Source organism: Salminus brasiliensis, chromosome 9 (assembly GCF_030463535.1).
Source record: "Salminus brasiliensis chromosome 9, fSalBra1.hap2, whole genome shotgun sequence".
NCBI lineage: Eukaryota > Metazoa > Chordata > Actinopteri > Characiformes > Bryconidae > Salminus > Salminus brasiliensis.
In genome coordinates, this window is record NC_132886.1 from 6,341,844 (window position 1) to 6,354,658 (window position 12,815).

Genomic DNA, 12,815 nt, shown 5'->3' on the forward strand with positions numbered 1-12,815 from the left:
CTGCAGTAGATGTTGTGGCCAATATATTGACTAGATTTAAGAATAACTTTAATCTGTGCCTGGTGTCCAGTGATTCCAGGTAGCCTCCCACTGTAAGACCCACTGTACAATTGTAATGGTACAATAAGATATTAAAGAATGGAAATGAACAGTAGGAAACTTACTGATGCACTGCAAGGTGAAAAACATGGTCTTTTGTGACCATGTCAGTGTGAGATTTAAAATGCAATAAAAAATGTAATATTACAGTGGAATGTTTCCTATGTGGCAGTATATATGTGGCAGTGGTAATGCAAATTTTCGATATTGCAAAATATTAGGTGATTACCCTTTTGTGTAATTTCTGTGGCCTGAAGAATCTGTGGCAGTGCCACAATATGATCATGTGTTATTCTTCAATCAAAATGAACACAAACCTATAGTGAAATCATGAGTTTAGGATTACATTTCAGGACTACAAGGTCTTCTGAAGTAAACCAAACAGTAAGCATACTACCTGAATTTGAGTATTTGCATTGTTTTAGAGAACTTCTACAGAAAGTGTTCTTGGATAAAAAGCAGACTACTCCCTCTTATGTCTGCTTATATTAGAAACACAATACACATTGCTTATAGAAAGCTGTAAAAAAGGATAGCATAATGGGCGGGGGGGGGGGGGTCTTCTTTGAGGGACTATTTTGAGTCTTGGTATTTGCCCAATTTTAACATCATGTATTTTTAAGTGATATCATTACAGAATCTAGCTAGTGGTCGGTGTGGCGCAACAGATAACACCACCACCTGCCATTGAGTTACAACAACACCATGTGGAAGACCAGGGTTCGATCTCCTAACACAACATTGGCCCTCCTCTGTAATACGAGTAACCTTGTAAGTCGCTCTGGATAAGAGCGTCAGCTAAATGCCATAAATGTAAATGTAAATGTAGCTACTTATCCTTGGCTAGTTAATTCATGTTTACTTGCTAAATTGGATTCCAGCATCAGCTTTATTTTAGAAATTTGCAGATTGCAATCTCATTTGTATATAAATACTTAAGATGATATTGCTCTGTTTCACAACATCTAACTAATTCATTCAAAAAGTCCTGGATGGAGTCCCTTCCATCATTCTAGAGAACACAATTCCACTGCTCCACAGCTCAAAGCCCCTCTAGCCCACAGATTACTTGGCATTACTGGCATTAGACACGGTGCCAGTAGGTTCATGCTTATCTGCTTGAGCCCTATTCTATTGGCAATATTTCTCTATAGGGCTAAAGTAGTGCAAGCCATGTCAATTTACACAGATTGGAGAGCGGGTGAACATAATTTGTAGTCCTCTGTAGTCTTTGGGTTACAATAGGGATGCCCAACCCTATGCAACATTTTAATTTATCTGGGTGTAATATCCATATGTAGACTGACTCTCAGACTAGATTTTACTGGATATGATGTCCAAGAGCAAGATTGAGTAGTAGTGGATTATAACTTTCCATGCTACTCTATTTTGCTTCACACCCCCAATTCAAACACTCATTTGAATTCCTTATATGTGACTATACAAAAGTCAATCAGGAGATGGCAGCAAAAAGCAAGTATGTGGAAGTTTATGTTTTTCGTCTTCCACAACTCTCAGCCTTAATAAAACCTTTTATTTCAAGTCAATCCCAGGTTTAACCCGTAGCCTATGGGGACGCATTGCGCAAAATGACTGGATGATAATACTGGATGGTTAACATCTATGGACTGTCCTATGGTTTGGAATACAAGACCAGTTTATATAGCATCATATAGGTCATCGGTGGCCGAAGCGTTACCTCCACCACTTTTTTGAAAGGAAACAATGCTCTGATTGCTCCGGAAAACGGCTCGCAGTAGGAACCCGAATCACAGCGGGTAAAATGACACCTGAAAAAAGGCTTCTTTAGTGTGAATATCTTGCTGTAAGCATTTTTACACCGTTTGTTAAACAAAATCACTTAAAACTCGATAAACGCGACACAATAACGCATGTTTGTTTACTAATTTATTTAAGTATGTAAACTATATATACAGTCTATATATTATATATGCAGCAAAAGGTTTAGGCAGCCCTGCTCAAATGACTCATTTTGTTGATTTTCTAAGTGAAAATAAGTGAATCAATTATATACTGGGAACTTGAGCACAACATTTTGTCTGTACGTTTTATACACAATTCTAATTTTCTACATATTTTTAGCACTTATATTAATATTTATATTTTAGCACATTAGATACAACATTTGTATACGACTGTAGTGAAGTATCGCTGCATCTTGTTTATCTCAGAAAACACCCCTAGTTGAGTTAAAATGTAAAATTCAAGGGAAACTGAACAGAAACTACCAACCCAACCCAACTCTACTTTACAGTCTTTTACAGAAGAACAAGACAGTTATAATATTATTCCCGTTTTGATGATGTGTCTAATTAAGCGAGCTTGATAGCTCGTGGTCATTCGTCTTGACCTTCTAAGGCTAATGCCAGCTAATGTCAGCTGGGTGTATCGTTCCATAATGGAGCTCACACCGAAAGCACTGCTCTTTTTTTTCGGAGTCTGAAATATAATGCCGGTTTAGTTTTAGTAATTAGTTAGCATTTAACTTATGTTTATAGAACAGCAGTCTTTCCAAGCTCATCTTAGCTTAGCTGCCATGTGTCATAAGGATAAGTATGCCAGGTCGTTTGTTTCTCCAGGTAACTGGATAAAAAAATATCGTAAGGAGAACGTTAAAACTCTAATACCACGTTAAACAAGTTACCAATCAATGAACTAATGATCAACATTACCTATAACCTCCACTATGGCCCTTATAGCCAAGCATCAACAATCAGCAAGTTTTTAGCAACACACTAAACAGAGTTATGTAGCCACTACTTTAATAGTGTACCAGAGCTTAAATATGTTGTAAGATTTTTAAACGACTAAATTGATGTGGTTCAATTCTGTTGAAACAGGGTTATCAGTATGAGCTTGTTTCGTACTGATCACACAGTATTGCTTACTTCCCAGAAAAACAGAAACTCACTGAATTTAAAGGAATAATTAAGCTTTTGCGAAATAGTCATTCGAACGTTTTAAAACGTTTTAAAAAGTCAATAATAACCTAGGTAACATTAATGTGATGTTTTGTGTGAATTGTTTTGCTGGGATAAAAAAACTGATCAGTAAACTGACGTGTTATTAACAAACTAAGGCATAACATGCATAACAACCTGTTCCTTAATAACTGGAATCAATATTTGTACTGATACTATGAACTGCTAGCATTGCAGTGGACTGCCTCCTGGGCACTAGTTACGACCACTAGCAAACGTGGGAAAATTAATAGCATCAATGTGTGCGGCATAATTAATTTTAATGAACTTAAATTCACATGTTTGTTACATTCTTTTTTTGTTCTTACAAATGAACTGTGCTACCTGATCGTTTACTTTCCCCGTGCATTTCCCAGTGCTTGCTCTGGGAAATCACAAACTCAAACTCTTAACCTTAACAATAACATCTTGAAAAATAAATGGTTTAGATAGAGTAGAGAATTGTTACTCTTCAGTAAGAGAGTAACCGATCGACACATTCTTAAAAGTCTTTAACATGCTGGAAATTATTTTTATTTAATAGAAAAAAAAAAAGATTTTTGATTCCATAAACCCTTAGATTGGCAAATAACCTTTCCATTCCCTTTGTAGCATTAAAAGGGGTCTGCACACATACATTTTATTTTTACCAAAAATGTTGATTTTGGAACCAAAATGGTTCTTCTATGGCCTCAAAAAACCCTTTGTAGCACCTTTATTTTTTAAGGGACAAGACCTGGGTACCCTGCGTTATAAGCTATGTTACAGACTGTTAAACTGGTCAGACAGAAGTAACATTAATGGACTGGGAGACAGCCTAGGCTGTAGCTTTGAATTCCTTTAGCAGTTTAGTTGACCATTTGTTTATTACTATTGAAACCTTATGGAGGTGAATACTCCACTGTAGATCTCATGGGCCGAGTTGTCTTTTATGCAGTTGAAAGAGAATAAATATGAAATGGTTTGTAAGGGCAAGTGTTTTGTAAAGTGTTTAGTACATAAGCAATGATCTTATATAACCATTTTTGTAGGAGATATGTGCGTGTGAAGAACCTTCAAATGGGTAAGGAACCTCTACATTGACTTCTTTAACCATTTTAAGGGTTGTTCACACATGCTTTTTTGTTGGACCAAAAATGTTTTGCTATGTCATCGCTCAATGAACCCTTTGCAGCGCATTTATTTGAAGGGTGTACGCTTCAGTGAAGGGATCCGCTAGGGGGCAGCAACGTCTAACGAGTGAACCGCTGTTTTTACCAGGTTTCTTTTGCTTTGGGTGAGGAGGACTCCTGATTTTATTAACTGATTTTATTATAATTAAGAAATGTATAATTTCTTTTCTCACAACTATACTAGCATTGATAGTAGCGTTAAGTCAGATTACCTGTCCTTTATGTGATCTACGTGGATACTGAACTTCTGTATATTCACCGTATATTTTCCATATATAAAGATGAATAAATAAACAACCCCATACATAAACAACTAAACAAACATTTAGGTTCGATTAATCGGTGAAGACCTGACCAGAGCCACTGGAGACAAAAGCACACGGATGCTCCAAAAAATATATATTTTTTAACGTATAAATAAACATTTAACAAACGTTTTATCATTTATACCTAAAACGATTTAATAAGAAACGAATGGTTATAGTCTGTAGAAAGTCTAATGGTCACTTTATTACCTTTACTTTAAAGATTTATAAGATTAGCATTTGGAAGAGGAGCATGAATGTTCCTCTGTGAAGTGGACAGAAGGAGGCAGGAGCTGTGGTGGTAGCGGAGTGTTTTTTGACCTCGTGGGTCATGTGTGATCGGAAGGGGGAGCTCAGATCACACGAAGGCAGTGGTGTAGGTGGTCTCTCGTTCATTTGTTGTCAGGCAGCAGCCATGAACTCCCTCCGCGTCCACTTTTTTTCTTCACATACAGTTTTATTATGTTATATCAGTGTTATTATGTTGAAAATGTTTAGAATTTTCACCTTGAAAGAAAAAGAGAACGAAAGAAATAGAAAAAAAAACAAAAACACTAAAACGTTTTCTGTAGTTTGCTTGACCGGTTAAATGTTATTCATTTAGTTGTTGCTGTTTCTTATTGTTTTCTTGATTTTTATTTTTATTTTTTAAATATGTTTAATCGTTGTATATTTCAATGTATATACAGAAGGGAAATGAGAAAGAAAAATATAATTACAAATCAGTGTTTTAACGTTATTATACGTGTATTATAACGTTATTACGTATATACCGTTATATATATATGTGTGTGTGTGTGTGTGTGTGTGTGTGTGTGTGTGTGTGTGTGTGTCTGGTAATAAAACACTATTTTAGTTCGGTGGTCAGAATGCTATTTAAATAAACAGTCAATTTTCACATGCCTGTAATACCTCGCCATTAAAAATAGTGAGTGGTCGCCAATGTAGCTTGTTAAGTCCCATAGGCTGCTTTGCAAAAACCCAGTGTGCACTGCAGACCTCAGCTGGACACATGGTGGGATTTTTGACCCTTTTAGCTATTAAAATCACGAGAAACGAGAACATGAAAACTTCTGGAAATAAGCAGCAAATGGGAATAAACTGTAATACTACTACTACTGCTACTACTACTAACAAAAACAACAACAACAACAACAATAATAATAATAATAATAATAATAATAATAATAATAAATAGAGAATTATAATCATTTTGGTTTTTGTATTATAATTGCTACTATTGTGGAAATCTAACTGAATTGCATTGATAATTATACCACAGATATTTTTAATGATATTTTTGCCGAGGCTCTTTGCATGATCAAGACTGTCCCGGTGTCTGCAGTAATAAATATAGTAAGTTGTGTAATTGGGCAGAGTGGAGATGTGGGGCTGGACGGGGCTGGACTGAGAGCGGTGTCCTGTACAAACAGCCCCGGGCAGGAGGAAAAAGTTCATGCCCGGGTCCCTGTAAGGAGAAACCAGGCTAGTACTCACTCCCTCCATCTCCATCAGAGAAAGAGAGAAAGAGCTGCAGGGGCATTAGGGGCAGATAGTGTGACCGCAGCTTCGCCTCCCGCTGCCCCTCATAGGCCTCAGTATGGCCCGGTCCGGTGGGGCTGTTTCTGCTTTCAGATAAGATGCAGATAAACCGTAATTGGGTCCATTACGTGAGTTACTTATACATGCATTTCCCCCACACTTATGAGATACATGAGGGTCGTTTGTATAAATTGCTATTATGCTATGTTAACTAGGCTTACATTTCCTTCAATAAAACAGAGAATAATAATAATAATAATAATAATAATGTGTATAGATAATAATGTATATAGATAGCTCTACACACACGTATTTTCCTGTAAAATAAACATTCAAAATAAAACAATATTTATTTAAACAAATAAACAATTAAACGATTTCTATATGTAATTGCATTTATATACGTTTATTATTTAGTTTTAAAACTTAAACAATAATAATATCCGTATTGTTGCGGATTTTGACACAGTAAATTTATGAAGTAGGCCCCGAATAGTGGACTCAATATTTTAAACTTCCCCAAAAAGTGAATTTCTTAATAAAATTGCTCTCTTTATTTTTGCTCTTTTACAGATAACCAACTAGTCTGCATTAACTGAAAGTGGGATCAATCTGGAATAAAAAAGGAAAAGCTTTAGAAATATCTCAGTTCGCTCTGTTATTGTTCAAGATCGCTGGAGCTCATTTTTTTAGTTAGTAGATAAATGCAGTGTGGCTAAAGGATGGGGTGGAGGGGGTACGCTCTTCTCACCCCGCTGTCCGGGGTCGACACATGTTTAGCGTTTGGCTTTTCCCCGTTTGCCCCTCCGGAGGGGGGATATGAGTGTGTGGAGGGGCTTTTAATCTCTCTCACACTCGGGGCAGCAAACGTTCTCGCCTCGCTCTTTCTCCTACTCGCTTTAATTCATGATGAGCTCTGAGCCCCTTTTCTGCTTTGATGATCTTAAGGACCAAACGCGGGAGACTGCTATCCCCCAGCACCAGCCCACTAGTTTACTGCTTATTTAGAAACAGATGTTCTGCTTAATGAACCGATTCACTCAAATCAGTGTCGCTAATTACAGTCCGGTAATAAACACGAGCTTTTGTATTGAATTATTCATCAACAACTAGGAATGAGAAGGCAGTGCGTTTTAACATGTACGTTAAAAACAGTCAGTGAATATAATAAAGAAACAAATAACCCAATAATGTTTAATACTATATTATTACACTTTTAATGCTAATAGTAAAATATCTATCTATTTATTTTATATCTGAAATATAGATAGATAGATAAATAGATAGATAGATAGATAGATAGATAGATAGATAGATAGACGTTGTTATACAAACGTTATAATATAACGTAATAACGTAACAATGGCTGAACTCCGCACAAGTCAATGCTCATTCAACAAAACGTCCACAAAACGTTTAGCATCTGTTGACTTTTCAACTGCATTTTCAGAAATGAAAGGTGCTACAAAATGTTATTTGATTGATGCCATAAAATAAACACTTATGTTTCCATCAAGAACCATGTTCATGCGTAAAGCGCGAGTGTGAAGATCTTCTTAAAGGCGTAAAGAATCTTCGCCTGATGTAAATGTTTTTTACACTCACACAGTTTAGAAATTTTAGGTTCGTCTATGGCATCTATGGTTCTTCTTCATAGCACCTTTATTTTTAAGAAGTTCACCAATAGGTATGTATATACGTGCGGGTGCGTGTGTGTTGGGACGTCCCAACACCTCCCGTGCCTCCCCTCCCCTCCTATAACCGTGTGTGTGGCCAGAAGTGTCTCCACGCGTCCCATTGGTCGGTTCGGGTGGAGTTTAGCCGGAGTAGAGGGTGGAGCTTTTGGTGGCGGCCAAAAAAACAAAAAGTAAAAAGGAGGGGGGAGGAAAAAGAAAAAGAAATGAAGCGCGCACAAAGTCCTGGCGACGCGACGGCTGCGTGGACTTCAGACGTTCTGCGTTTCCCGGTGGAGAGACGCGGCGAGCGCGCTGTGGACCGCGCCGTGGAGTTGCCCTCTACTTCTACTTCTTCTGCGGCTTCTTTTGGACAAAACTGAAAGCAGGAGAGGAAAGGAAAAGAGAGAAAGTGGATACGAATATTGCTGCATATTGGCTTGGTTGTTGTTATTAGTTTTGCTGCTCTTGTTGTTATTGTTGTTTATTTGCCGAGAGCCATGCAGGCGCGCTATTCTGTATCCAGTCCAAACTCACTGGGCGTCGTGCCGTACATTGGCGGCGATCAGACGTACTACCGCGCGGCCGGCGGCGGGGCCTACGCGGGCATGGCGGCTCCCATGAGCGTGTACTCGCATGAGCAGTACCCGGCGAGCGTAGCGCGCGCCTACGGGCCTTACGGCGCGGCTGGACCGATGGGACCGCCGACAATGGGGCCACCGCCGCCGCAGCCCAAGGACATGGTCAAGCCCCCTTACAGCTACATCGCGCTGATCACCATGGCCATTCAGAACTCTCCGGACAAGAAGATCACGCTGAACGGGATCTACCAATTCATCATGGAGCGCTTTCCCTTCTACCGCGACAACAAGCAAGGGTGGCAGAACAGCATCCGCCACAACCTGAGCCTCAACGAGTGCTTCGTCAAGGTGCCCCGCGACGACAAGAAGCCAGGCAAGGGCAGCTACTGGACACTGGACCCGGACTCGTACAACATGTTCGAAAACGGCAGCTTCTTGAGGCGCAGGAGGCGCTTCAAGAAGAAGGACGCTATGAAGGAGAAGGAGGAGAGGCAGGTGAAGGACACCTCCACGCGGCAACCCACGGGGCAAACGGGGCAGCAGCAACAGGGGCGAGAGGGCCAGCAAGAGCAGCAGCAGCAGCCCGTGCGCATTCAGGACATTAAAACTGAGAACGGTGCATGCACTCCGCCTCAGGCCGTCTCGCCCGCGCTAGGCACCGTGCCCAAGATCGAAAGCCCAGACAGCAGCAGCAGCAACAGCAGAGGTGGCAGCATGTCCAGCGCGAGCCCGTCCGCGCGCTCCGTGGGCCTGGAGGACCAGCAGCATCACCTTCATCATCATCACCAACAGCAACAGCAACAACAGCAACAACATCACCACCATATCCATCACCACAACCACCATCACCACCAAGCCCAGGGCTTTAGCGTGGACAACATCATGACGTCGCTGCGTGGATCTCCGCCGGGCCCCGCAGCCGAGCTTGCGCCTTCGTCTACCTCCTCATCCTCGTCATCCTCTTCATCCTCCTCGTCATCCTCCTCGTCGTCGCGGTCGCTGTCGCTCAACTATTCGCCCGTGCAGGCGTCTGCCTATGGCTCGCCGTGCCACCAGAGCTCGGCATGCGGCGGCGCCGTCACGGCCACCTCCAACGCCACGTACCACTGCAACATGCAGGCCATGAGCCTGTACGCGGGTGAGCGCTCGAGCGTCAGCGTTGACGACGCGCTGCCAGACTACTCCATCACCACCACCAGCGCGGCGTCGCTGGGCCAGGACGGCGGCCACCCGCACCACTCCCACGCCCACCACGCGCACCAGGGCCGCCTCGCCTCGTGGTACCTGAACCAGGCCGGAGAGCTGGGCCACCTGGGCGCCACCTACCCGACCGCGCAGCAGCAGAACTTTCACGCAGTGCGGGAGATGTTTGAGTCGCAGCGGATCGGTCTCAATAACTCGCCCGTGAACGGAACTAGCAGCGGCGGCGGGGGCAGCGGTGGCGGCAGCAGCTGTCAGATGGCTTTCCCACCAAGCCAGTCCTTATACCGAGCCTCGGGGGCTTTCGTGTATGACTGCAGCAAATTCTGACCAAAAACACACAAACAAAAATCACCAACATTTTTTTATTTTGTTCTTTTTTTCATTGCTGTTATTTTTGACCCCTGGTTTTTGTCCCTCCAGTTTTCTCCATGCCTACTCTCACCCAAGCTCTGAAGAAATGGACTTTGCCTGAAAACAGAACACAAATGAGTCCAAAAAATGCTCATCTTGGTTTTTTAAGGACAGTGTTACTGCAAAATAACACGTAAGTCTCTTTTTGTGTTTTTCGCGTTTTTGTGAGCTATATCCCTTGTGGTTAATGTTTTAAAAAATACAAACACGAGACTTCAATGGACTTGTTATTACGTGTAAATTGCATATAGTAATTTATTTCTAAAATGAAAAAAATGTAGCCGGATATTATGGACCAAAACACCAAAAAAACGTGTTTCTAAAAACTGCCTTAAATGTCCAGAAATGTTCCATTATAAAGAGGAACGGATCGTGTATATCGTCATTATTCTTTCAAATTATCTCATTTTGTTAAAAAAAAAAGACAAAAAAGTATTCTGAAGGAACTGCATTGTTTGTTTAAATAAATGACCATTTTATTGCAGTTAAAAATATGCTACGTCTGATTTCTTAAACCAACAATTAAGGGTTAACGCTTTGAAATAGTGGGTTAGAATTTTCACATGTAAAGTTTTACTATGAAAGCCTTTGGCAGGTCAGCGGTTGAGGCCATTGAAATGTGTAAAAACTGCTTGCCTACGATGGAAATAAGAGGATTTTGTACAGCTTAAAAACATTATCTTTCTAAACGACAGTCATGTGTCCCCCCCTAAGGATTGTTGTGCATGCTTTTACTTTGCAGGCCTAAATTTAGATTCATTAGAATTTAGGTAAAAAACGCAATACTACGCTGTGCACTCGGAGGAGTTTTTTATTTTTATTTTTTTTGCGTAGGTTTGGGAGACAAAAGTCTTTATCTAGGGCTTGTATTTGTTGAGTGTCTGTATATTCTGTCCGTTTAAAACTGAATATATAAAAATACGGAATAGCTCGGGTCGTGTAGGCCAGAGGTGCTCATTTTAGGAATGTACAGAATTGAATTGAAATTGATTTATAATAGATAAATGCAGATGAAACTTAAACCAAGATCATCATTGTAAGACAGCAGTATAGAGAAGGTACTGATTTGTATAATCTTCAACATATTTGCAAAGCCAACACAGTAACATTCATAAATTGTAAGAAAACAAACAAAAACAATGACAAAAAAAAAAAAAAAAAAAAAAAAAAAGCCTAGTGTCTGCGAGTAAACATGTTAACACGTCCTCTGCAGAGGATTAGATGATAATAGTTTAATTGCCTTGAGGTGTCGTTGAGGTTTTTGTTTACATTGTTTGCAAGAATACTCAGCTCCTATAGCTGGTAGGCATCGCGGCTTGTCAGTATTGAGTGATGTGTCATCAGGGCCTTCTGGTCTATTTCAACTCCCCGCTGCTTTGGATGACCAGCGCATCATATATGTGCATTGTGCATAATTTAGGAATGTCATAAAGACCCCGAATAAATGACAGATATGTATGATGCTGCACAACAGCATCAGGAAACTACTGCAGCTAAATGCAACGATAGTCGTGTTGGTTGTATGTATGTGTGTGTGTGTGTGTGTGTGTGTGTGTGGAGGGTGGGGGTGGGGGGGGGGGGGGGGGGTTCATCAGAACTGCTGAAGGTACGCAGTGGCACCTAAGCGTAACATTCTTCAAGTAGATCTGTTTGTGGATTATTTGTGTAAATGTCACTTTGCACTTGTGTGTGTGTGTGTGTGAGAGTATGTGGTGTATCGGGTTGTATTTCGTAGACTGTTGGCAGCGGAGGCTGGTTGGGGTTTGGCTGGTTGATGGTTGAGCTGCTCTGGCACATGGCTCGTCTCAGTGCATCTGGCGAAGACGTCCGGCTTTTCTGCTGTCACATTTGTCACATTTGCAAATTGCGTTTAAGAAAACAACGTTTCCTCCATAAGATGCTTTTAACTTTTAGTGAAAAAAAAATGTTGGCGTTTTTAAAATGCACTCCTTGACATTTCAGCGTGTTGCTGACTTTTCGTTTTAGGTATTGAGCACTTTAAATAATTATTATATTATTATTTTGGTTATAGTGGTGTTTCTGATTCATTGTTGTCTTCCTAATAATATCCGTGTTGTTATTAGCAACAGTGACTAACAATAAACCCACCAATAACAACAACAATAATAACAGTAAATAATAATAATATTAATAATAATAACAATAATAGCAGCTATACAGCAGTGTGGCTGAGAATAGTGCCATCCTCGCTTTTGAGGGTTCTTTAGGTTTCCTTTTTAAAGGCTTGCTAGTGATTACAGCGGCTAATTTAGCGCCCAATTGACTTGGGAGGGTCAACAAGGCCTCTCAGATTCGCCTATTACATCAATGTTAAGTGTTTCCCTTTGTGTTTGTTCAGACTTTCTCTCTAATCTGACCAGTTTTGTTTTTCAGATGCTGCTCACTTAGAATACAAAATAGCAAGACTTCATGTTTGATATTTCATATCCTTTAGACCTACAATTGCATGCACGCTTATCAGTGTTAATGTAGGACTGTTCTTCTGTCAACGTTCAGGCTTTTCTAGACGGATATGTACAATAGAATCAACAGTGGATGATAACAACAACAACAACAACAACAACAACAACAACAACAATAATAATAATAATAATAATAACGTCCTATCTAAATGAAAGGTCATCAGTATTTTTAGGCTCGTAGGCAGAATGGGTCCCTGCCACCCTTTCCACCCGGACAGTTGTAATCATCGCTCATAAAAGTCATTAGAGCCTTTTTCCCGAGTAATAAACAAAACGTCGCGTTAGGCCCGAGATGGATGGCGCCCCCGCAGGACGGACCCGGGGCAGGAAGGAATAAAATTCAATCAGTGCGCTGGAATCGTTTT

At 40.5% G+C, this 12,815-nt stretch overlaps 1 protein-coding gene across 1 annotated transcript; it reads left to right on the top strand.

The window, feature by feature from the left end:
- The first annotated feature begins 8,002 nt into the window (after positions 1 to 8,002).
- Positions 8,003 to 10,777, top strand: foxc1a (forkhead box C1a). The gene has a single exon (XM_072688713.1). It carries the CDS (start codon positions 8,273 to 8,275, stop codon positions 9,881 to 9,883), a length of 1,611 nt encoding a protein of 536 aa, XP_072544814.1. The 5' UTR covers positions 8,003 to 8,272; the 3' UTR covers positions 9,884 to 10,777.
- The last annotated feature ends 2,038 nt before the right edge of the window (positions 10,778 to 12,815 follow it).

Bases quoted from the DNA above. Each gene is read 5' to 3' on its own strand.
- foxc1a (XM_072688713.1), top strand. From the start codon at position 8,273: ATGCAGGCGCGCTATTCTGTATCCAGTCCAAACTCACTGGGCGTCGTG.